Raw genomic sequence first — 26,994 nt, 5'->3', positions numbered from 1 at the left:
CCCAGTATGGCATGTTCTTATGTTCTAAAACATTGATAAGACAGGCGAAGAGAGAATTTGAATTGAAGTTGGCCATAGAGACAAAAACTCATAATAAAAACTTTTTAAAATATATCCAAAGCAAGAAACCTGTGAGGGAGTCAGTTGGACCATTAGATGACAGAGGGGTTAAAGGGGCTCTTAGTGAAGATAAGGCCATTGCAGAAAGACTAAATGAATTCTTTGCTTCCATGTTTACTAATGAGGATGTTGGGGAGATACCAGTTCTGGAGATGGTTTTCAGGGGGTGATGAGTCAGACGAACTGAATGAAATCACTGTGAACCTGGAAGATGTAGTAGGCCAGATTGACAAACTAAAGAGTAGCAAAATCACCTGGACCAGATGGTATGCATCCTAGGGTACTGAAGGAACTAAAAAATGAAATTTCTGATATATTAGTTAAAATTTGTAACCTATCATTAAAATCATCCATTGTACCTAAAGACTGGAGGGTGGCCAATGTAACCCAATATTTAAAAAAGGCTCCAGGGGCAATCTGGGTAACTATAGACCAGTGAGCCTGACTTCAGTGCCGGGAAAAATAGTGGAAACTATTCTCAAGATCAAAATCGTAGAGCATATAGAAAGACATGATTTAGTGGAACACAGTCAACATGGATTTACCCAAGGGAAGTCTTGCCTAACAAATCTGCTTCGTTTTTTTGAAGAGGTTAATAAACATGTGGATAAAGGTGAACCGGTAGATGTAATGTATTTGGATTTTCAGAAGGCGTTTGACAAAGTCCCTCATGAGAGGCTTCTAAGAAAACTCTGACGTTTTGTTTTGTTTTTACTGTAAACCGACGCGATATCCCCGGATGAACGCTGGTATATAAAAGCCAATAAATAAATAAAAAAAAAAAAAAAAGTCATGGGATAGGAGGCGATGTCCTTTCGTGGATAACAAACTGGTTAAAAGACAGGAAACAGAGAGTAGGATTAAATGGTCAATTTTCTCAGTGGAAAAGGGTAAACAGTGGAGTGCCTCAGGGATCTGTACTTGGACCGGTGCTTTTCAATATATATATATAAATGATCTGGAAAGGAATACGATGAGTGAGATTATCAAATTTGCGGATGATACAAAATTATTCAGAGTAGTTAAAGCGGATTGTGATACATTACAGGAGGACCTTGCAAGACTGGAAGATTGGGCATCCAAATGGCAGATGAAGTTTAATGTGGACAAGTGCAAGGTGTTGCATATAGGGAAAAATAACCCTTGCTGTAGTTACACGATGTTAGGTTCCATATTAGGATCTGCCTCCCAGGAAAAAGATCTAGGCATCATAGTGAATAATACTTTAAAATCGTCGGCTCAGTGTGCTGCAGCAGTCAAAAAAGCAACAGAATGTTAGGAATTATTAGGAAGGGAATGGTTAATACAACGGAAAATGTCATAATGCCTCTATATCGCTCCATGGTGAGACCGCAGCTGGAATACTGTGTACAATTCTGGTCGCCGTAAAAAAGATATAGTTGCGATGGAGAAGGTGCAGAGAAGGGCAACCAAGGGGATGGAACAGCTCCCCTATGAGGAAAGGCTGAAGAGGTTACGGCTGTTCAGCTTGGAGAAGAGACGGCTGAGGGGGGATATGATAGAGGTCTTTAAGCTCATGAGAGGTCTTGAATGAGTAGATGTGAATCGGTTATTTACACTTTCGAATAATAGAAGGACTAGAGGGCATTCCATGAAGTTAGCAAGTAGCACATTTAAGACTAATCAGAGAAAATTCTCTCTCACTCAACGCACAATAAAGCTCTGGAATTTGTTCCCAGAGGATGTGGTTAGTGCAGTTAGTGTAGCAGGGTTAAAAAATGGTTTGGATAAGTTCTTGGAGGAGAAGTCAATTAACGGCTATTAATCAAATTTACTTAGGGAATAGCCGCTGCTATTAATTGCATCAGTAGGATGGGATCTTCTTAGTGTTTGGGTAATTGCCAGGTTCTTGTGGCCTGGTTTGGCCTCTGTTGGAAAAAGGATGCTGGGCTTGATGGACCCTTGGTCTGACCCAGCATGGCAATTTCTTATGTTCTTATATTCTAATGATGGCGGATAAAGACCAACATGGTCGATCAAGTCTACCCAGCAAGCCTTTTGTTAACAATGTAATTGCTATATTATGTATTGTGTTCAATTTGAGGTAGATTTTATAAATTTGCGCGATCGCGTATTTTTGTTCGCGCACCAGGCACGAACAAAAGTACGCTGGATTTTATAAGATACGCGCATAGCCGCGCGTATCTTATAAAATCTGGGGTCGGCGCGCGCAAGGGGGTGCACATTTGTGCAACCTGCTCGCACCGAGCCCAGCGCGTGCTGCCTGTTCCCTCCGAGGCCGCTCCGATTTCGGAGCGGCCTTGGAGGGAACTTTCTTTCGCCCTCCCCCCACTCCTATCTAAACCCCCCCCCCCCTTCCTTTGTTGCACGATTTACGCCTGCTAAAAGCAGATGTAAATCTGCACGCGCCAGCAGGCTGCCGGCGTGCCATCACCACACCCAGGGGCTGGTCCGGAGGCCTTGACTACGCCCCCGGGCCCGCCCCCGCAACGCCGCGTCACGCCCCCGCAGCACCGCGTCATTTTAGGACACGCCCCCAACACCCCCCTTTTACAAAGCCCCAGTACTTACACGCGTCCCGGGGCTCTGCTCACGCAGGCGGCCTATGGAAAATAGGCGCGCCAGGGCCCTGCGCGCGTAAATCCGGCCGGATTTACGCACGCAGGGCATTTAAAATCCGCCCCTTTGAGTTGTAATTCGCCTTGAGTCTTGTTGAAGGCAGAAAAAAATAATCTAGCAGCCAGATGTATGGCCCATGATTGCGTACTCCATAGAAAGCCTGGTTGCATGACCCTGAACAAAAAGCATCAGTGAAATAGCATGTTTAAAGGGAGTGAGAGGAATATAAGGTAAGGGTAAAATACCCTGGGATGGCTGTGAATTAAGGTACCTGGGGTCAGTCTGGGGCTGGAAAAATAAAGGATTAGGAAGACCCTAATAAACCAAAAAGAAAAGATTACCTATGTGGTTTGTAAGCACAAATTTCTAGACAGGCAGTACACAGATGCTGAGCATATAATGAAGAGAATAGAGTAGCCTCTGCACAGTGTTCCAATGTGCTAAAATAAACTTGCAAAGATAAAGGACAAAAGAGTGAGAAGTGCCCTCTCATTCTCTTATCCTTTTATCAGTAGAGAAATGACCATTTATTACAAAGGCCACTACTTACCTGCACTATTACACTCATCACAACAAATTATCACTCATGCTTAAATCTCATCTGTGCTACTTCCTTACATCAAGAACTGTCCTGTATGCCACTCATCCTACAAAATAGGAAAATCGTTCTTACCTGCTAATTTTCGTTCCTGTAGTACTGTGGGGATCAGTCCAGACAGCTGGGTTTTGCCTCCCTTCCAGCAGATGGAGACAGAAAAAACTTGAGAGCACCCTCTCATAACCTGGTGTGCCACCTGCTGCTCATAAGTAGTTACTAATATCCAAGCAGAACAATAGTATTCAAAATACCATGTAACTCAATTAACCTCCCTCTAGTCCTTGAATGAGAAGAGGATGAACCACCAAAAAGTGTGAACGTTTTGGAAACCATAAAATAGCCCATGCCATTCTTCAGAAAAAGGGGGCTAGAAAGAATAGAATAGTTCGAGCGGGCTCTCCACATACATCCTTAAACCCTTCATTGGGTGGGCGTTTGGACTGATCTGTGGTACTACAGGAACAAAAATTAGCAGATAAGAACCAATTTTCCTTTCCCTGTACATACCCGATCAGTCCAGACAGCTGGGATATAACCAAGCTTTCCTAAGTAGGGCGGGACCGCAAGAGCCCCGCTCGAATGACACTGGCATCAAAATTGCCAGCATCCGAATCCTGGATGTCCAAACGGTAGTATCTGGAAAAGGTGTGTAGGGACTTCCAGGTAGCCGCCCTGCAGATATCTTGTGGGGAGACTAGCCGACATTCTGCCCATGAGGCCGCCTGCACCCTGGTGGAGTGAGCTTTCAGCCCATCCGGAACTGGTCGACCATGGCATATATATGCAGACGAAATAGCCTCCTTCAGCCAACGAGCGATAGTAGGTTTGGATGCCTTCTGGCCTCTCTTCGGACCGTGCCACAGCACAAACGAGTGATCTGACAATCAGAAACCATTGGTAGCCTCCAGATAGAGTAACAAGGCCCTGCGAACATCCAGCCACCTAAGCTCCTTCGCCTGAGGATCCTTCAGTTGTGCATCCGAAAAGGCTGGAAGCTCCACGGACTGGTTCAGATGAAAGGCTGAGACCATCTTAGGTAAAAAGGATGGAATTCTGCGTAGAGAAACTCCGGAATCAGAGATGGGGAGAAAAGGCTCCTTGCAGGATAAGGCATGAAGCTCTGACAACCCTCCTGGCAGAGCAAATAGCCACCAAAAAAACCACCTTCAGCATGAGATCTGTCAAAGTGGCTTTCTTCAGTGGCTCGAAGGTGGCTTCGCACAATGCCCAGAGCACCAAGTTTAGATTCCATGAGGGACAGAGACTTCGAGTCAGTGGGCACAAGTGTTTGACTCCTCTGAGAAAGCGCACCACATCCGGATGAATCACCAGCGAAGAACCCTGGATAGGGCCCCTCCAACATCCCAGAGCCGAAACCTTAACAATCAGGGAATTGTAAGACAGCCCTTTGTCGAGGCCATCCTGCAGAAAGGAAAGAACGAGGGTCACCGACGCTCGTCAAGGATGTACCCCATGAGGTTGACACCAGGACTCGAAGACCTTCCAGATACGAGCGCATGCTTGTGCTGTTGATTTCCGAGCCCGCAGCAGGGTAGATATAACCGCCTCCAGGTAGCCCTTCTTCTTTAACTGTCTCCTCTCAAAAGCCAAGCCGCAAGACAAAAGCGATTCGCCTGATCGAAAAATATAGGGCTCTAGTGCAGGGGATTGGGAAGATGGCTCAGCCGCAGGGGCCTGTCAAAAGCCAGATTCACGAGGTCCACGAACCAAGGCCTTCAAGGCCACTCGAGAGCCATGAGAATCACTTGTCCCAGGTGAAGCTCTATCCTCCGGATTATCTTGTCCACTAGTGGCCAAGGAGGAAACATGTAGAGGAGAACGTCGACCGGCCAAGGGATCACCAGGGCGTCAACTCCCTCCGCGCTGTAATCCCTTCTGCGACTGAAGAAGCATGGAGCTTTGGCATTTGAGTGGGTCGCCATCAGGTCCACATGATGTTCGCCCCACCTGCAACAGATCAGACGCATGGCCGTTTCGGACAGCTTCCCATTCTCCTGGGTCTAGCTGTTGTCGGCTGAGGAAGTCCGCTTGTATGTTGGTCGATTTTGCTATGTGAGAAGCTGCCAACATCTCTAAATTCTGTTCCGCCCAGGACAATAGCATCGCCGCTTCGAGAGCTACAGGACAACTCTTGGTTCCTCCTTGCCTGTTGATATAGGCCACGGTCGGCGCATTGTCTGACAATATCCTGACCGTCTGATTGCACAGTAGGGGACGGAAACTCTCCAGCACCCGAACAGCCCTTGTTCTCTAAGCGATTGATTGACCAAGTCGCCTCCACCGGTGCCCACCGGCCCTGAACCGCTCAGGACTTACACACTGCCCCCCAGCCAGACAAGCTGGCGTCGGTCGTCACCATCCACCAGACTCACCTCACGCTCCAGATGGCCATGGGCAAGCCACCACAACAGACTGGAGCTGGCGGAGGCTGTAAGCAGTAGCGGAAGATGGAACTGTTCCAACAGCAGATTCCAGCGGGCCAGCAATGCAGCTTGCAGAGGTCTCATATATGCAAAGGCCCACGGGACTAGCTCCAAGGTAGATACCATGGAACCAAGAACCTGTAAATAATCCCAGACTCTGGGCACCAAGGCTCGCAGCAAAGTCTGGATTTGCCCTGCAGCTTGCGAATCCTGTCTCCGGAAAGAAAAACCTTCCCTACTCGGGTATCGAAGCGTGCTCCCAAAAATTCCAGGACCTGGGAAGGGACTAAATGGCTCTTGCCGAGGTTGACTACCCAGCCCAGGGATCTCAGGCGACATAAAACAACATCCACTGCCTGGGAGCACAGAACGTCCGACTTCGCTCGGATAAGCCAATCATCCAGGTAGGGATACACCAGAATCCCCTCCTTCCTGAGGGCTGCTGCTACTACCACCATAACCTTGGTGAAGGTCTGAGGCGCCATGGCCAGTCCGAAAGGTAGAGCACAGAACTGGTAATGTTGCCCCATGATCATGAACCTGAGGAATCTCTGATGGTCCTGACAGATCCAGATATGGAGATAAGCTTCTGTCAGGTCCAGGGAAGCCAGATATTCACCTTTCGGACTGCTGCAATGACAGAACGGAGGGTCTCCATTCGGAAGTGGGGCGCCTTGAGAGTCACGTTCATCTTCTTCAAATCCAAGATGGGACGGAAAGATCCTTCCTTCTTTGGGACGATAAAGTAAATGGAGTTACGCCCCTTCCCGTGCTCTGACTAGGGGACAGGAACGATGGCCCTCAGGGAACGAAGTCGACATAGGGTCTGGCAAACTACGAATTCTTTTTCTGAAGACCCGCAAGGGGATACCAGAAACATGTCCCTTAGCGGACAAGCAAATTCTAATGGGTAGCTGTGTTCTATTACACTGAGAACCCACCGGTCTGATGTAACCTTGAGAAAAAGGGAAAGGTGGCCCTCTATGATGAAGTCCACGGAGTGGGTCAGCCGAATAAAGACTTGGCCCCACTGGGCCCTTGTCCCGCATTGTCCCGGGCCATCCGCCGTCCACAATATGACTGTGACCAAGGCTGGAACCTCCCCGAGGCTTGCCTCTGGCCCAAGTTGGGAGCCCTGCTCTGACAAAACCACCTTTGACCACGAAAGCGAGAGCGGGTGGAAGAAAAGGGCCTCTGTCCTCTAGGCCTATCTTCTGGGAGCTTATGGACCTTGTTCTCCCCCAAATTCCTGATCAGTTGCTTGAGGTCCTCCCCAAAAAGGAGTTTGCCTTTGAAGGGGAGTGCCCTCAGTTGAGTTTTGGAGGAAACATCCGCCAATCAATTTCAGTGCCACAGCAGCCTGCGCGCTGACATCGTAGAGACCATGGTACGCGAGGAAGTACGAAGCAGATCATAGAGGGCATCCACACCATACGCCACTACAGCCTCCAAGCGTTCGGCCTGCTTCGCCTCCGGAGGATCAAGATCCTTGGCACTTTGCAATTGCTGCACTCAGTAGAGGCCTGCTCGGCGAATGTAACTGCTTTAAACTGCAGCATGAATGCCCAGGGCAGAGACGTCAAATATCTTCTTGAGATAACCCTCCAGTTTACAATCCTGGAGATCCTTCAGATCTGCTACTCCTGCTACAGGAATAGTTGTGTGCTTGGTGACCGCCATAACGGACGCATCCACCTTCGGGAGCCTCAGGAGGTCCGAGACATCCTCCAGTAGGGGATATAGTTTGTTCATTGCTCTGCTGGCCTTGAGGCCTGTCTCTGGAGTATCCCACTCCCGGAGCATCATCTGTCAGAGCATGGCATGCATGGGAAAAGTCATAGTGGGCCCTCGTAAGCCCGCGAGAACAGGATCCACTTTATCTGGGTCTGGTTGCAGTGGTGATTCTGCAATCCCAAGCTCTGCCAGGTAATGCAGAATGACATGTGCCAACTCGTCACACTGAAATAATCGCACCACCTTAGGATCATCCCCCTCCACCGAGGGCAACTGATCAGGCCCGGTCTCAAGGTCTGGCGCATCAGGGGGCGGAATAGGGTCCACCAACCCCTCCCCCAGGTCCAAATCTTCCGGAAAAGCATCCCGTGCGGTCCCCCATTGCACAGGGGCCTGCACTTTGTGGATCCTGGTCACCACCAGCATATCATCCACCCTGGGAATGTCTGGCGGACCCCAGGGGGTTTGGAAGTCCACTCATAGGGGCACCACTGGCCAAAAAGGCCTGGTGCATCAAAAGAATAAATTCTGGCGAGAAAACCGCTGGACCCCCCTGAATTCCCCTCCGGGGAAAAAGGGTCCTCATGAAGCTCCCCTCGGCCCTCCACATAGAGAGCGCTGGGGGAAGATCCCCATCCCCCACAGCTTTATCCTCCGCGGCACGAAACGAGCCCAAAATGGCCACCATTCCCGCGCTTAGGGGGAACGGGTCGGCGGTGAGCTGCTGAGCAGCCTCCTGGTGTTTGCCTGCTGCGCAATCGCATCTGAAACTGCACCCAAAGAGCCCTCCCCGCTGGGGAGGCACAGGTCGCAGCAGCCCGAGGAGTAACGGCCAGACAGCCATTCTCCACAGCGCGAGCACCGGCTCGTGTGCGGCTTGTCGGGTGCAGGAAGTTCGGAGTAGTTGCCAGCAGCTGCGGGAGGGGAGAGAAAAAGTACCGGGAGGAAAGGAAATCCCCCAACCCGTCATCCCCACTGACCAGAATCACCTGGAAACCGCCGTGCAGCTGATCAGCCCTGCCGTTGCGTTCCCCTCAGCTGCAAAACGTTCAGCGCCTTTTTTTTTCAACAAGAGAGGAAGAAGTAAAGTAAAGGGATACTTCCCTGAAGATCTGGCAGAGGCTGCAAAAGGCTGAAGAGGAAGGAGGGAGCTGGACCACCATTTATCACCCCGCCGGCCACAAGACAGGAGCCAATTTTGGGGTTCCCAACCCCTGCTCGTCCGTTGCCTACTACCAGGGAGGATGGTCCCACCAGGACCTAACAACTCCCTGGGAGGCTCCAAAGTCTGAAATCCCTTTTCTTTCCTCTTTTTTTTTTACTTAAATTTCCACTTGGGATCAGAACCACAGGTTTGCACCACCTCCATCTGCTGGGAGACAGAGAAATACTAAGGTACAGCAGGTGGCACACCAGGTTATGCGAGGGCACTCTCGAAGTTTTTCTCAGTCTCCATCTGCTGGAAGGGAGGCAAAACCCAGCTGTCTGGACTGATCTGGGTATGTACAGGGAACCCTAATTTACCATAAAAGCTGCCTGTGTACACCTCTACAACAAACATATCTCTACCCCAAACCAAAACAAGTCAATAATTTAAAACAAGAAAAATTACACATGCAAGACCAACATCCAAAATGGCTCAACATAATTTATTTTTATGTTAAAATGTACAGAGTTCTTTTGAAAGTACTTGCTAGAAAGGGAAAAAGTGATATTACATACAAGGAGAGGAAGGGAAATCCCTTGGCCCAGGAACGCATGACACAAAGAAATACAAAGGCATCTAGGCACCCTTCCCCTTAGCTTACAAGTCACCAAGAGCAAAGTACAAAGAGCTTACAAAACAGGAAAAGCAAATATAAACAGACAGGAATAGACTGGCGTCATTTGTACATGCGGGTTTAGAGGCATCTGGAACTCTAGTCACACACTCTAGAGATCTGTTTACAGAGTTGTTTTATCTTTCTTAAAATAGTTTTTAATATTCTACAACAAAGATAAAAAATTTTAAAGATGGAATGAAATGAAAAAGCTCTTATTTAAAAGGCATCAAAGTCACTAAGGAGTGAGAGGTCTTTATTTTAGAAGGATTACCCAAGTTATCTTGCTAAAAATACACTTTTTAAATTGTTTAAAACAGAATTGAAAAAAATGACAAATACATATATTACTGTTTGGGATAATTCTGTTATAGAAAAAAAATTCTATAATAATTCTATATGGACAATGCTACCTTTTTTTTGGGGGGGGGGGGGGGGGGGGGGAAGCTGGCCCAACTGATAAAAATTTTAGCCCAAAATGGCAAAGATTTCTACCTTGTTTCAGCTGTTCATCATCCTGTATTGAGCATCCCTCTCCACATGGGATATCTGAAGGCCCCCTTTCCCATCCAGGAAGCAGTTTGTTGCTAAACGTCTCCCTTCCTGGATTGCCTGAGCACTGAAGTTGTACAGATTCACATTCTCTTAAGACATGAAGAGTTGTGTGCAGAACTAAAGTAATTTGTATGTACCCTCTCTGTCTTGCTACTTTTTAAATAGTAACAAAATTCGAGCATGCTTGGAAGTAAGCAAGAGTTATGATATGGACAAGGAAGGGAAACAACTGGAGACTGGATAGGGTCTGTGGCGACACAGTTGGCAGGGGTAACTGGGCAGAATGTGGCCTTATTTCTGGCAATGGCTGGCCTTTGTAGCGTCTACACAGAACTGATACGCACTTTGGATGTGTACCTCTCATTTGCACAAAAACAATGTGCACTTTGCATATGTATTCACATCTCTATTGCACATATAAAAATATGTGCATTTACAATTCCCTCACAAGTATACACAAAATACATGCAATGAGGGTACAGGCTGTCAAGCAGCATTCTGTATAATCTGACTGTGATCTGCATGCACAATAAGGCTGTTATAATGTGAATGAGATGGTCGAGTGCATACACAGGCAAATAAAACAATTTCAGAAGAACTTGATTCTGTATCTCCCCCTTATACCCAATATAATTGCTAGTCAAGAATCTCCAAGGAAGGTGGGAAGCCCACGAGGCTCTTTGTTTACCTTCTGTTTTTATAGCTTCTGGCTGTGGGGATACTAAAATGACACTCCCAGGTAGAAAGAAGCAAAACTCAAAACACTGTCTACCATCTTCTTTTGTACATAATGTTAGAAACTGAAAAAAAGTAATAAACCTATAAAGAGAATCCTCAAAAGGCCTAAAATGTGCATCTGATCTAGTGTCTCTGTGGCAGAGAAAGATGAGAAGGGTCTAAGGGAAATATTCCCATGGCATTAAAGCATGGCGTGCAAGGATGCTTAGAATTCAGAAGCATCCCTTCTCCAAAGTCAATGGTAAAATAATTATTGGGAGTGATGGCTGCCAAGATACAAAGCACCACTACAGGACAGGAGCAAAGCACAGTCTCTCTCTGAAAGACACAAGGGACTGAACAATTCAGGAGCAGGGCATCATCTCCCTGCAGAATACAAGGGGTCAATACAGGATGGGAGCAGAGAACTATCACTCTAAGTTGGACACAGGGGCTAAAAGAAAACAGGCTGACTGACTGTGTCTGCAGTGTACAGGGGCAACATTCCCTACACACCCAGGACTTGTAGAGGGATTATAGTAGCCTTCTGATCTCTTCTCATTGTGAGAACACATTTTAATGTTGTGTTATGCTTTACCTGGGAGAAGAGGCTTTTAAATGCAACCAAGAAACAGAGAAAGAAGAGAGAATACATTTCATAACAGAGGGGGAAAGGTAACCTTCTCCAACTAGTTTTAATAGTAACACAAAGAGCTTGTTGTATCCCCTCCATAATGCAGAGGGAAAATGTTAGAAGATTCCACCCCATCTGATGGATAAGTGCCTCCTGCTGGAGAAGAGAAACCTAAAGAGGAAGAATGAGTTCAGGGCCCCTCCCTCTGACAAAAGAAAAGAAATACACACTGGAGCAGCACACAGTGGGTGTGCAGACATCACATTTAAAATTAAATAAAATACACCTAATTCATTTTCACACAGATTCTGTCCATTTGTGGGGATTTTGTTTTTGGAAAGTAAGGCTTTTTATTAAAGATTTTGTGCATGTTTTTTTCCATAAACTGTCTGAAAAAGAATTAGTTGAAAAAATGTTTTACCTTGTGAAGAAAACAACCCCCCCAAAATAAAACAAACAAAAATAAAGACTAGGCTTTCTAAAAAATAAAATAAACCAAAGCCTGTCCTGGGAAAACCCTCTAAATCTACAGTAATATTCGAACTGGAAAAAAGATCCGCCTGGCTTGGGTATGTCAGTATAAAACGTTCCATTATTTATATATATATGTCCGTTTATAGGTTATTAGTTTGCCTCACTCATCTCCTCATGTAAGGTCCATTGAGTGACTGCTTGGGCACCCCGGCAGGATTCATGTAGCTGTGATGGGGTGGGCCGGTGTACATCATGTTTCCATGAGGGTTTGGCTGCATAGGCTGCTGGGTATAGGCCTGACTCCCCATCATTCCCATTTGCATCTGCATAGGATACTGTGCTGTCTGGTTCATATAGGCAGGGTTGCTATGGTAACTGCTGTTCATCATGGGCTGTGTCATGCGATAACTGTTCATGGCATTCAATGTGTTCATATTCATGGAGTTGACGTTATAGGGAGTTGTTGGCATTAGGTTGACCCCCATGTTCATGCCACGCTGAACAGCTAATGTACGAGGGCCTGTCTGCATTGCAACTGCTGGAGGACTGCGGCCATAGAGCTGCTGCTGGTGAGATGTTGCAGAGGGCAGTGGTGCTGATTTGGAGCGAATGGAAATATGTCCCTTGACAGGCATTTGCCCCTGTAACCGCTGAGTGTGAGGAATTCCAATGTTGGTGGCAGACATGTTGCACTGGAGCAGGGGAGGTGTGAGGTTCATTGTGGTGGAAGCCAAGTTTGGTGGGGGTGTCATGGTGGATTGTGCTTGGGGGCCCCCAGCTAATGGATGAGATGGAGCTAGCTGAGCCAGTCCTGTGTTGGACAAAGAAACACTGGTTGCATAGGAAGTCACTGCAGGAGAGTGACTGTAAGGCATGGCATGTGGGTCCATAATGGTATTTGTCAGTTGCTGCAGCTTGGCTAGGCTAAATGTGGCTGATGGCTGGGAGTAGCTGCCAGCACCAAAGTCTCCTGGATATATGCTTATATTGCCAGTACTTCCAGATTCTGGAATTTCCATGATCATGGGTGTTGGGGTGAAGCTGTTGTTCATGCTGCACTGTGACAATGGTGGTTGTTGTTGTTGGGGTGGGGGTGGAGGTTGAGGCTGTTGTGATGGGGGTGGAGGTTGCTGCTGAGGCTGTGGAGGTGGTTGCTGTTGCTGCTGGTTACTTGGAGGCCTTTCCACAACACAACTCTGAGGCGATTTAATGTTGCAGTTTGCAGTAGACGGCACACTGCTCTGCTGCATCATGCTACAGCTGTTGCTGATATTCGCCATTTGTTGGGTGACAACACAACTGTTCTGTGTAAGGCTGCTGGAGGAAGATAATCCCCCATAGGAGCAGCTGCTTTGAGAAGAGCTGTTTCCACAAATGCTGCTCCCCATTGTGGAATCATAACTGCTCGGGTTCTCATAATTCTCAGTAGTGCTTTCAATGCTGCCCAGGTCACTGAAGCCACTATCTACCACCTGCTGGGAGTGGTCTGAAACAGAAGGCACATCCATCATGGGGCTGGTCTCCATGTTCTGCATAGAGGGTGCGGACAGGGATCCTTGATCCGGGCTTATCTGGGTATAACTACTTTCAAGGGCTGGCACATTTGGGCTGTTGACAGAGCGTACTGACTGGCTTGGGTGAGATGGAACAGAGGAGATTGGGCTGTTGTGTTCAGAAGTATGGCAGTCTTCCACCATTGATATCTGTGGGTCTTCCTCAGCTTGAGTATAACTCTGCAGGGTCTGACAAGCTGCCAAGGTTTCCTCACAATCCTGGTAAGCACTGTCATGGTCATTGCTTTCTTCCTGGGTCAAGGACTGGACAGCTTGAACTGTTTCCAAATCCAGTTCACTGTGAGGAATCACATCCTCCTCTTTTAAGTCCACCAAACTTTCTTTAGTGTTTTGTTCTTCTTCATGATCCTCTTCTGAACCTGCTATGTGCTCTGATGAGACCACAGAAATATCATGAGAAAGCTGTTCCTCTTCAGAATCTGGATCTGCTCCATCTTTGCTTTTGACATCGTCCCTACTACTCTGTGTGCTTGTGTCTAAAAAAGAATCCTGAACACCATTTTCCTCCTTGACCTCTTCTTGGACTGATAATTCATCCACATCTTTTTTTGAATACTCAAGGTTACCATCATCTTCGTCATCAGCATCATGGTCCTCATGCTGGTTACCTTCTGCTGCCACCACCTCCTCCTCTTCATGGTCATGCTCTTGCTCCACTTCTTGTGCTTCCACCTCTTGTGGTTCCTCTTCAAATTTCTTGTGTTCTTCCATTAATCTTGGTTTTTCCTCCAGTTCTTCTAGATCAGCCTCTTTCACATCTACCACTGGGTTGTTGATGCCATCCACAGTTGATATAATCTGGACTTCACTGCTACCTGTATCTTCCTCTTCCTTGTCCTCTACATCTTTTGCATGCAAGTCTTCTACTTTCTTACCCTCGATGAGAGCCAGGTCATCCTTTGCCACCTCGACGGGTTCTTCTTTTTCCTGCATTTTACGTCGTGGTTTAGAAATAGCCATTATCTCTGCTCTGTTCACATGAGAGGATGCCAGTGGCATTTCCCTGTTTAGTTTAAAGCCTGGTTTACGTCCTGGTCTTTTCTTCCAATGGATTGGTTTGCGACTTTTGCCTTTCGGCCATCCCTTTTTCTTTTTTATAGGAGTGGAAGCATCTGGCTGAGGTGGGGTATCACTCATTCCTCGTGACCTCAGTGTGGGCATAGGCTTCAAAATAGGTGTACCTGAAATCAAAAATAAAAATTACTACAATGTAAAAGAAAAAAAACAACTCAAGACTAAATTTCTTTTTAAGCATTTTACAGATTAACAGGGTGAAACCATTCATTTCCACACAGCTAAGACAAACACATCTATAGTGGAAAAACAGTAATCTAATGCTATTTTTAAACTTACAGATCTAGAGAAAACCTGTCTATATTTAAGCTTTTTATCTTTCTTGTACCTGAGTAACAGAAGGAGTAATGGCTCACAAGAAGCAGTAATTCATGTTAAAATTAGGCAATGACTTCCTTTACTAATTAGTTTCATGTCTATGCTGCTATAAAAAGTAATAGCATTGATTACTTTCAAAATTCAATTTATAATGATTTTAAATTCAGATCACAGTACCAATTCATATTTTTTGTAATCATATAAGCATTACTCTCTAAATACAGAGTATGTATACTGCTAGGAGATAATGGTTGATTACACAACAAATAGTGTGGCTGCCATGTTAGGTAACTTGAATGAACAGAAATAAGTATTAACAAAAAGACAAAAAAATACCAAGAAATATATAAGGTGATATACTTTTATTGGACTAGCAATACATTTCTTGTCTAGCTAGTCAAGCTTCATGAAAGCTAATCAAAGATGTATTGTTATTTCAGTAAAAAGTTATCACCTTATACATACAGTACTTTGCAAATGTTTTCACACCCTTGTAGATTTTTCACATCCTGTTGTCTGAAAAAAATCAAAATACATTAAGGTGTTTGTTTCATTGTTCTATACAACAAACTCTACATTTTCATTGTGAAAGAGCAATTATAGAAATAATCCAAAAGTAATTCATAAAAAAAACTAACTTGATGGCACAAATCTTCACATCCTTGGGTCATACCAAACCCAGGATCAAAAGATTGCCTTAGCAAAGCCCATAATAAACTAGCTAGAGTCGACATTTATTCAATCACAGTAGCTGATTTGAATATTGAGTTAAGAATTAAGCTATTTCTGTTGATTGAAGTGAATGAGAAGCAAAGATCAAAACATGTCAAACAAGGAGCCGAGAGAACTCTAGGATAACATTATTCAAAGGAAAAGAATGGGAGGAGGCTATAAAACAATTTTAATTTCAATGTATTTGAATATGCCTTGGGGCACTGTTAGGTTCATTATTGTAAAATGGAAACAGTTTGGTATCACCAAGACACTGCTGCAAGCAGGCCATCCTTCCAATGTCAGTAGCCATGGGTTAAAGTAGGCTGCTGTGGAAGATCACTGTAAGGCCTATTACTTTAAAAGTATTACAGAGGTCTCTGGCTAAAATAGGGGAAAATGCTGACTGCTCAAGAATAGCAAGATTACTACACAAACATAACCTATATGGAAGGATAGCAAAAAAGGAAGCCACGGCTGAAGAAAAGCTGTGTGTGTTGTTGCATAGCATTTGCAAAGAAATAGTTAGGGGACACTGCATGCATGTGGGAGGTTTGGTGGTCTAATGAGACTAAAATGGATCTTGTAGGTCTCAATGTTAAATAATATATATGGCGTAAAATGAACATAGCACATTACCCTGCTAACACCATCCCTAAAACATAGTGGTGGCAGCATTATGTTGTGGGGATGCTTTGCAGCAGTGGGACAGGGAGGCTTTTGAAGACTAAGGGAAAGATCGATGGTGCAAAATACAAGCAAATCCTAGAGAAAAACCTATTCCAATCTACCACAGACCTGGGACTGGGGAGAAGATTCACCTTTCAGCAGGACAATGATCCCAAGGACAAGGCAAAAACAATAACTGAGTGACTCAGCAAGAGGAAAGGAAATGTCCGAGTGGTCCAGTCAAAACCCATATCTAAATCCAACAGAAAATCTGTGGCAAGATTTGAAGCCTGTATGCCACAGACATCCCCATAAGATATGAAAGGACTTGAACTCTTCTGCCAAGAAGAATGGGCAAAAACTCTACCATCCTGCTGTGTATAGTTGGTTGATACTTATCCTAAATCAGAGGTTCCCAAACCTGTCCTAAGGGACCCCCAGCCAGTCAGGTTTTCAGGATATCCACAATGAATATGCATGAGAAAATTTGCAAGCTGTAGAGGCAGTGCATGCAAATTTTATCTCATGCATATTCATTGTGGATATCCTGAAAACCTGACTGGCTGGGGGTCCCTCAGGACAGGATTGGAAACCACTGTCCTAAATGATTCATAGCTGTTACTGCTGCAAAGGGCTTCCACCAAGTACTGTATCAAGGGGTGTGAACATGTATGCAATCAAAACCTTTTAATTCTTTATTACTTTTGGAAAGCAGAGTTGCTTACCTGTAACATGTGTTCTCCCAGGACAGCAGGATGATAGTCCTCACAGATGTAAGACATCATCAGATGAAGCCCTATCACGGAATATTTTTGTCAAAGTTTCTAGAACTTTGACTGACACACTGAGCATACTCAGCATGCCACCAACCCTGTGGCCACAGGGGGGTCCCCCCCTTCAGTCGCGTTTTATAGCAAAAGCATGAGCGAAAAATAAAATAAAACGAAAGCGAACCCAGCTCTGTGGGGTGGCGAGCAGGTTTTGTGAGGACTAACATCCTGATGTCTTGGGAGAACACCTGTTACAGGTAAGCAACTCTGCTTTCTCCCAGGACAAGCAGGATGATAGTCCTCACAGAAGGGTGAATAGCAAGCTGCAGGCTGCTCCCAGAACACCCTGGACCAACAGACACCTAATAACGTGCAACAAACACAACAGGGGTACTGTTGGTAACAACAGGGCAGCCTAAACACCAGATGGGGCCCCTAGGTAAGAGTTGAGTGGAGCAAAGATTTATTTTTGATTGGCAAACGAGTGTACCCCACGGACTCAACGGTCCAATTTGCTCCACTCTTCTTAAGAAGAGTGGAGCAAAGATTTATTTTTGATTGGCAAATGAGTGTACCCCACGGACTCAACGGTCCAATTGAATGGCAAGCTTTTTTGTGAGCATACGAAATTTTTATTATGATGGTAGTTTTTGGGAGTTTAAAGATTGCTGTATGGGGTAGTGATTAAGGAGAGTGTTTAATTGTAAGACCAGTCAAGGTTTTAATTGGTGGTATTATAAAACGTACGTTTAGGTTCATGGTTTTACATCATGCCGTTATACGTGATGTCATCAGTTCCGGAGGAAATGTGAGTATGCAGCCGGTTGAGCGTTCCAGTCAGGTATTTTAAAGCTGTTATTGAATTGCATTTTTCGCTATTTTTTTTGGTTGCAGGGTTGGTCCCTGGAATTAGCGAAGTGATGTTTGAAATGTGAAGCGCTTTGCCAATACTTTGAAAATTGAATGGATTAAAGAGTACTTTAATACGGCAACGGAGGTTGCACATCTTAAACGTTAAAAAATTCATACGATCTGTAAAGGTAGATCCTTTCTATGTTTAATGTTTGGAGAGTGGGTGGGTTTTAAGGGTAAAAGTGGAGAGTTGTCACCTAAATTGATGGATTTATTTAATATAGATGAATTAGAGACGACAGTGGCGAAAATTTCCCTGATGAAGCCCAGATGAATCGGGCGAAACAAGGAGTCCTTGTCGGGCAGGTCCAGTGGACGATGTCACCGTTTTTGGTTGTGATAATCGGAAAAGTATAGTGGTTTATGCTGGAACTTGAGAATACCAGGTTCTAGATATTTATAGAGATAAGTTGCATTACCATACTTTGTGAAATACTATCAAATTTAAAGTAGATGATATTGCAATAGACACTTTACATTGTGATTCGAATTTATGTTATATATTGGTGTTGGGATTTTTACATTATGATATGATGTTTTTATAGGTGTTGTATGATTGTGATATGATTGTGGTATGGATGAATGATTGTGTTAGATAGTAACTATTGTCTAGACAGGATCTATTTTATATATTTCATAAATAAATTATATATTTGAGATTGAATGTTGTGATTTCGTGAGTTCTCTTTTTGTTTATGTAATTGCAGTCCAAGGTAAGCAGAGCCCACTCACCTGGGTGCGAGTGTGGCCTCGGGAAAAAAAGTGGGCAACACAATGGACTGATTTAGGTGGAAGTCCGACACTACCTTAGGCAGGAACTTGGGGTAAGTGTGCAGTACCACCCTGTCATGGAAGAACCTTGTGTAAGGCGGATAGGTTACTAGGGCCTGCAGCTCACTGACTCTGCGAGCAGAAGTAACCATCACAAGGAAGAGGACTTTCCAAGTGAGGTGCTTCAACTCGCAGGAGTGCAGGGGCTCAAACAGAGGCCACATGAGCCATGTCAACACGATGTTGAGGTCCCATGCCACAACAGGAGGGCGTAGCGGAGGCTTTAGATGTAGTAAGCCTCTCATGAAGTGCTTCACTAGGAGTTGCACCGAGATTGGGGTATCACCCACCCCTCGGCAGTATGCGCTAATCGCACTCAGATGTACCTGAATTGAGCTCGTCTGTAGACCGGACTCCGAAAGGCACCAGAGGTAGTCCAAAAGTGTCGGTGTGGGGAAAGAGAAGGGGTCAAGGCCTTCTTGCATGCACCAGGAGGAGAACCTCTTCCACTTTGCCCGATATGACTGCCACGTGGAAGGCTTTCGCGAAGCTACTAGGACCTGCGAGACATTGGCCGAAAGGCTGGAGTATCAGGCTTTCAACATCCAGGCTGTCAGGGACAGGACCGGAGGTTCGGGTGGCGTAGCCTGATCCTGCATGATGAGGTCGGGTGAGGTGCCCAGGCGAATGGGTTCCTAGACAGAGAAGTCAAGGAGGATGGGGAACCAGACCTGACGCGGCCAATGCGGGGCTATGAGGATCTTGGAGCCTCGGTCCTGCTGTAGCTTCATGAGAGTCTTGGTTAGTAGCGGAATCTGAGGGTACGATTATAACAGACCCGCACTCCAGGAGTGGGCGAAGGCATCCACGGGTGGTGTCCTGTGATCCCCTTTAGGGAGCAGAATCGCGTCCACCTTGTGGTTCTGCAAGGATGCAAAGAGATTGACGTCCAGCTGACCCCACAAGCAGAACATCCTGGTCGCCACACAAGGATTCAGGGACCACTTGTGGGGCTGGAATGTCTGGCTGAGGCGGTCTGCCACTACATTCTGTGTGCCTGCCAGATAGGTGGCTCGCAGGAGCATGGAACGTGACAGGGCCCAGGCCCAAATCTGCGCTGCCTCTTGGCAGAGCAGTTAAGAGCCTGTGCCCCCATTTGTTCAGGTACCACATGGCTACTTGGTTGTCATCTGGATCAGGATGACTTTGTTGGACAGGCAATCCTGGAACGTATAGAGGGCATACCGCATCGCCCGGAGTTCCAGGAAATTCATCTGGCAGGTCGCCTCGGATCTTGACCACATCCCTTGTGTGTGCAGGTCACTGACATGGGTGCCCCAGCCTAGGTTGGAGGTATCAGTGGTCAAAGTTATTTGAGCAGCCAGAGGCTGAAAAGAAAGCCCTTTGTTCAAGTTGGATTTCTGCATCCACCAGACGAGGGAGAGCCGGAGTGGAGTGGTTATGTGGACCTGTGCTGAGAGTTTCTGAGAAGCTTGGCTCCACTGAGATCGCAGGGTCCACTGCGCGATTCTCATGGTTAGGCGGGCCATTGGGGTGACGTGGACAGACGATGCCATGGGCCCTAGCAACCTGAGGAGCCGGTGGGCAGAGACTGTCCACTGGAGTTGGATGGAGGCAGCCAGGTTGGCCAGGGCGTTCGTTGGGAAGGAACAACTTGGACAAAGTCGTGTCCAGGTCTGCCCCGATGAATGACAGTTTTTGAGACGGAGTCAAGTGGGATTTCGGGTAATTGACCAGGAAACCCAGTGACTGAAGGAGTTTAAGGTTAAGTGGAGGGAGTGAAGAGCTCTCTCCTTAACGAGCTTTTGATGAGCCAATCGTCCAGATATGGGAATACATGTACGCCGCTCCGGCGCAACTGTGCTCCAACAACTGCCAGGCACTTTGTAAATACCCGGGGCACAGAGGCAAGCCCGAAGGGGAGAACCCTGTACTGGAAGTGATGGTGACCCACAATGAACTGTAGATATTTGTGATGAGGTGGAAAAATCACAATATGTGCGGAAGCGTCTTGTAGATCCAGAGAGCAGAGCCATTGCCCCTGCTGCAGTAGCGGGAGTGGGGTGTCCAAGGACACCATTCTGAACCGCTCTCTGTGCAGGAACCTGTTTAAGGCTCGAAAGTCGAGGATGGGACGGAGGCCGCATGTCTTTTTCGGGATGAGAAAATAGCGTGAGTAGATCCCTTAACCCCGCTGGGCCCGGGGAACCGGTTCCATGGCTCTGGACTGTAGCAGGGCCGAGAGTTCTAACTCGAGGGTTGCTGTGTGATCAACCAGACTCCATGCTGGAGAAGGTGGGGAGTCCGGTGGCCCTGTGAGGAAATTGAGGTGGTAACCATGAGCTATGATGGATAATACCCATCGGTCGGTGGTAATTGGGAACCAATTCCTGGCGAAGCAGCACAGACTACCTTCGACAGATGGGTTGGCTGGTGCAGGCGGGGGGGGGGGGGGGGGGAGTGGGAGGGATGGCTTCTGCTCTCTCGATATGAGTCAAAACCCCACTGCAGGGCTAGGCTGGGGAGCTCGCTGTGCCCTTTGCTGGCAAAGATGACCTCTTTGGGAGGGCCGAGCTGTACGAGCATGGGATGCTGGGGGATAGTATCTCCGTGGCTTGTAGAATTGTTTTCTGGTGTCCCTATGTGGACCTCGACGGGTCGCTGAGGGGGCATCAGTGGTAGTGGACAGCTAACGCAGGGTCTCATGGTGATCCTATACTATCTCCCATATAGACTATCCTATATTCCTTATATTAAGGAGCTCTATGTTCGCCTGTTGTTAAGCTACATTTCTACGCTGCTCTTGTGTTATCCCCCTCCCAGTTCTTTCTCCCTGTTAATATGTACTTTCAAACCTGCTGTTCAAATGTGAACTGGTATATAAAAGTCTCTAAATAAATAAATAGATAGATAGATAGATAGATAAATCCTTGAGTTGGGCCACTGCGTCATGGATTTTGTCCCCAAATAGGTTTTCTCCTGTACAGGGGAGGTCCGATAATTTCTCTTGTACCTCTGGATGAAGGTCTGAGGTCTTAAGCCAGGCCCAGCATCTGGCGTTAATGCCTGCTGCTGAGATTCTTGAGGCCATTTCAAAGGCATCATAAGCCGCCCTCACCTTATGCTTTCCAGTCTCTAACCCCTTTTGGAGGATGGAGTCCAGGCCCTCCTGAAACTGCTGTGGCAGGGTTTTCGAAAACTCCTGGACTTGTTTCCAGAGGTTTCGATTGTATTGGGTCATATAGAGCTGGTATGACGCTATGCGAGCAACAAACATAGAACCCTGGAAAACTCGTTGACCAAGGGCATCTAGGGTTCTTTGGTCTTTTCCCAGAGGAGCAGAGGAATGAGGGTAGGTCCTCTTGGCTTTCTTCTGGGCCAACTCTACCACCACTGATTGGTGGGGCAACTGGCTTTTCTGGAAACCTAGGGCCTGTTGCACTAGGTAAGTTGCATTGGTCTTTTTATTGACCGGAGGCACAGTACCCGGATGTTCTCAGAGATGGTGCAGGAGATCGAGAAGAACCTCATGGACTGAGATAGCCATGAAATCTTTTGGAGTGTCCACAAATTGTAGGCCCTCCAACATTTTGTGGCGGGCATCTTCCTCTGTTGCAAGTTGGAAGGGAATTCTCCCCGCCTTCTCCCTGACAAAGCTAGCAAAGGAGAGGTCCTCCGGGAGTGAGTGCCGTCTCTCTTCCAGGGAAGGCGGCTCTGAAAAATTCCTTGGAGGTTTCCGAGGAATGTTCAGAGGAGGCGTCCCCCCCATGAGTCATGGGGGGGCCTCTTCCTCACCAGGGAGGTGACTGGGTTGAGGAGAGAGGGTCAACCTTAAGAGTACGTAGCACGAGCACCGATGGGCGGTGAGGTGGGACCAATGATGGTGGTGCCGGCACAGAGGGCACCGGGACCTGGGAAGGATGCCAGGGCAACGAGAGACCCAAGGGTCCTAGCGGGATCTGGCATCGGTGGTCCCGTCCATGGTGATGGGCCAGGAGCTGCATCCTCCTTCTCCGAGGAGCCTGGGATCGGGATGGAGACTGGAGGAGGTATCTGTGATTGCCTGGGCACCAAAGGTCCCACTGTTACGGGCTGCATAAGCAGAGCACCAAGCAGGACATCCAGTCTATCCAGAAGGGGTTCCAACATGGATGTCACCGGTTCCGATGCTGGTATGGGGGCTGGCATCGGTGGCGACTGAAAGCCCTGAAGGGCATTGAGCAACTGCCTGTTGGACCATGTAGTCCAACTCCTCTTGGAACGAGGATGCAGAGAAAACCAACTCCGGAGGAGGAGGCAGGCTAGGCGTCACAGGAGCACCCTCGGGGGTCCATGGGGGCTCGGTGCCCAGCACCATTAACGGTGGGGGAACGCCTTGGGCTCCCGTGTCCAGAGGAGGATGGGGGCTCCTCTCCGCAGGGCTGCTTCGGAAGAGGCTCGGTCGAGGCCGATGTACTCCGGTGTAAGTGCTGGCACTGGACAGAGATGCATGTTGGTGCCGGTGTCAATGCTTCCCAAGGTGCTCGCCTCGGTCCTTCTCCGGCACAGAGGATGACGATGCGGAAGCCTTGGAATGGGTCGATGCCAGCGAAGGTCAGTCTCCTGCTCCTTGGTCCTCCTGGCGGGGCACTGACGGAGAGGATCCCAAATCAGATGGACCCCCTCGACCCGATGCACCTGGCACCAGAGTTGATGGAGCAGATTACTTGGGTCCAAACAAGTGCTCCATCTTCTCCAGGCGGGCACGCCGGCCTTTGGGGGGGTCATCTGGGCACAGCTCGGACATCGACGGACGTCATGGGAAGGCCCGAGGCATAGAGTGCACATGCAATGCAGGTCCATTATGGACATAGTCCGCGGGCACTCGCGGCACTTCCTAAAACCGGTCGTCATGTTAAAAAGAGGTGGCCTGCGGTTGGTGACCGTTGGTCACCGTGAGATGAATGACTGGGAACCGACCGCAAAAGCATGAAATGAACTCACCGAACGTCGGAGAAGTTGATCTGCAATGGGGGACCCTGGAACGGGGTAAAGTGTGAAGATAAACTTCAAAAAATTTCGGTGAGAGAAATATTAGGAAAAACTCACACAGACCTCCAAGAACCACAAGGCAACTCGTGCGCGGAAAAAGAGAGACTGAAGGGGGACCCCGTGTGGCCACAGGGTTGGTGGCATGCTGAGCATGCTCAGTGTGCCAGTCAAAGTTCTAGAAACCTTGACAAAAGTATTCCGTGACAAGGCTCCATCTGATGATGTCACCCAGCTGTGAAGACTACCATCCTGCTTGTCCTGGGAGAATATTTCTAAATCATTCTTTCATGGTAAATGTGTAGAGTATATTGTACAGGTCAGTGAAACAAATTCCTACTTTAATGCATTCTGATTTATATTTTTTGAACATTGCAATATAAAAAAATGTACAAGGGTGGGAATACTTTTGCAAACCACCATATACTTTTTTTGTATTTTTTAACCTATATTTCTGTATGCTACAAGTGTCTGAGTCAAGTCATACAAAATCACCCTTCTCTAATAAAAAATTCATATCTATGCTTTTATGTACTGTGTTTAAACAAAAGGGAAGAGTGCAAGGGGCAGGAGGAAGAATGTGAGGACTACATGAGAGAAAGAAGCACTTCAAATTAGCTGACTAATTCACCATGTCCCAGTTGGTACACAAGGTTAAAATATAGTATTGAATGAGAAAATGTTTCTAGAACTTTAGGGATTTATTTTTGTTAATCCCCAACCCATTACTGGGCTCATTAGGAAAGCCCCCACAGGAGCATGTAGCTTCCTAACCGGTGAGAGACAATGGGAAGAGAATACATGTTCTCTTGGTCTGCATAAAGCTCAAAATTTATTTTCTGCTTCCATTCAATGATGTTCACTAGGTCTGAGTTAGAAATCTGAGCCTGTGACCACTAGAAGAGCTCCAGAGACCGTGCTCATAGATTCAGGAAGTTGTGGAAAGAGAAATGTATCACCCACTCTCTTCAGCACATTTTGGAAAGTAAACATGGTTCTTCACAGACAGTAGGATGAATCAGCCATATTGTGAGGGTGATGTTATCTGTTGGCATCAACATGGACCCTAGTCTTACTAAGCAAGTGAGCATAAGAGTTCCTACACATGTTACTTCGTGAGCGCCTCAGTTTCTTCAAGAGCTTACGTTTTAGTGAAGTAGTCGACTGTACAGGTATTAAGTATGGCTGATTTCTCCTGCAGTCTTTACAGAACTTTGTTTACAGGTAAGCAAATCCATCAACAAGCAGGTATTAATCAGCTCCTTTAAGCATGTGAAGGAGAATATAGAAAACTCCCTTAGATTACTTTAAAGGACTGAGCACAGCCCGGTCCTCTTTAAGCTTGAGACCCACAGGGAAACCTGGGTGAAGGGAGAAGCCCTGGTGAAGGGAGAAGCCCTTCACTAGAGTATAAGACCTGAAGGCCTAGAAGGGTTAGGGAAGCCCCAAGGCTGCTGACGGAGTCCCTGCATATACAAAATCCTGCTACATCTAAGGTTGGTTAAGACTCTCTGCTTAAAGAATTTTCTGTTTAAAGACTGTGCATTGCCCGAGGTAAAGGTGAACAGCCTGAGGTGTTTGTTTCCATTTGCACTGCCTGTTTAAAATACCTAAAGTGAAGGCCTGCTGCCATTTTGTTTTTCCACTGTAAATAAAAGTGCACTTAATTCACCGCCAGAGTCTCTGGCTGTTACTAATTCACACACCACTCGAGCTATCACAATGCACTTTAATATTTTACTGCCTCTTTGAAAGAAAAGTTACCCAAAGCTGCACCCTCTACTCTAAAAGTGACCTAACAAAAGCATTATACAACAGAACGATGACATCTCTGTCCCTGCTGCCGGGCATTTTTTTTATCAACTATTTTTATTATTAATATATACAATACTTCTTTCTGGTTATTGGTAGCAAGTATTGCTCTGTTCAAACTATGTGATGCTTACCTATTCTAATTTCAAGTGCATTAACTTACAATTGTCCAAATTAAATTGTATCTGCCACTTCCTTGTAATAGCCTATTTGCCTATTATAGTGAGTCCTGAAATGTATTTACAATGTGAAAATGTTGTCATCTGAAAAAATGGCATTATTGACTCAAACCTTTGTGCAAATAATTAATAAAATTATTAAATCATGATCCAAATACAGATTCATATAGGACCTTACTTACCATCTTATTCCAATTGGAATAAGTCGATGAATTATGACTTGGTGGTGGTTCCCTTTCAACGAGTTCCTTATTCACTCATAAATGTTCTCTCTAAACCTGTGCTCTTTAATTTGAAAATCAGCTTTCATGGGGTACTGTATCAAAAACTAACTAAATCCAAATAAACTATATCATATTTCCCATGTCAAGTTTGTGGCTAAAAAAGTAATAGGTTTAATTTAGTATTATAATGTAAATCCTGCAAAACAGCAAATTTTTGTGGCCAAAACCAAGTGAAGCAACAGAGATATCTGTGGATAAGAATATAAGAACATGCCATACTGGGTCAGACCAAGGGTCCATCAAGCCCAACATCCTGTTTCCAACAGTGGCCAATACAGGCCATAAGAACCTGGCAAGTACCCAAAAACAAAGTCTGAGGGGGCTTTATGGCTGATTGCAGGCTGCCCATAAGAGCAAGTTTGCTTACCGTAAGCGGTGTTTTCCGGAAATAGCAGATGAATTAGCCATGCTGTCTGGGACGCCCTCCGGTCCTGTAGGTGGCGGAGTTCTCAAAGTAAAGTTTTGAGTCTTGCTGTAGTGTGTGCCTGCTTGGCACCTCCCCCCACCTTCCAGAGTCTCCTCAGTCCGTGATAAAGCAGAGTAGTTAGTAGCAAGACTGTCCGGGGGTGGGAGGGTCAGCATGGCTAATTCATCTGCTATCTACGGAAAACACCGCTTACGGTAAGCAAACCTGCTTTTTTCACGTAGATAAGCAGGATGAATTAGCCATGCTGTCTGGGAGTCCCCAGCTAGCAACATGAGCGATACTTCTTGGTTAAATTTGCGAGGTTTCGAGCACTCAAGATGCGAGAGAACACTGCGGACAGTCCTTGGAGGAATAAGTGATTTAGGAGGTGCCCGCTTTTAGGATTTGTGTGCCCATGGAGGCATCCGCTGCAGCGAGTTTGTCCAAACAGTAATGAGTAATGAAGGTATGAAGTGAGGACCAGGTTGTAGCTTTGCAAATGTCCAGTATGGGTACATCACGCAGGTGGGCTATGGAAGCCGCTACACCTCGCACCTGGTGCGCTTTAGACCATAAGAACCTAAGAAATTGCCATGCTGGGTCAGACCAAGGGTCCATCAAGCCCAGCATCCTGTTTCCAACAGAGGCCAAACCAGGCCACAAGAACCTGGCAATTACCCAAACACTAAGAAGATCCCATGCTACTGAAGCAATTAATAGCAGTGGTTATTCCCTAAGTAAACTTGATTAATAGCCGTTAATGGACTT

General features: G+C 46.5%; 1 protein-coding gene across 2 annotated transcripts in view; it reads right to left on the bottom strand.

Annotated features, from left to right (window-relative positions):
* Positions 1-9,125: 9,125 nt before the first annotated feature.
* The window catches only part of KAT6A (lysine acetyltransferase 6A), a 333,161-nt gene continuing 315,292 nt past the window's right edge, over positions 9,126-26,994 (bottom strand). For both annotated transcript variants that reach the window (XM_029603716.1, XM_029603717.1), the window contains exon 17: positions 9,126-14,452. In XM_029603716.1, coding sequence (XP_029459576.1) covers positions 11,862-14,452 — 2,591 coding nt within the window. In that variant the 3' untranslated portion in view covers positions 9,126-11,861. The remainder of the gene's footprint in view (positions 14,453-26,994) is intronic.

This window comes from Rhinatrema bivittatum, chromosome 5 (assembly GCF_901001135.1).
Source record: "Rhinatrema bivittatum chromosome 5, aRhiBiv1.1, whole genome shotgun sequence".
Lineage (NCBI taxonomy): Eukaryota > Metazoa > Chordata > Amphibia > Gymnophiona > Rhinatrematidae > Rhinatrema > Rhinatrema bivittatum.
The sequence above is the reverse complement of the archived record's forward strand: the minus strand, read 5'-3'. Positions and strand labels throughout refer to the sequence as shown.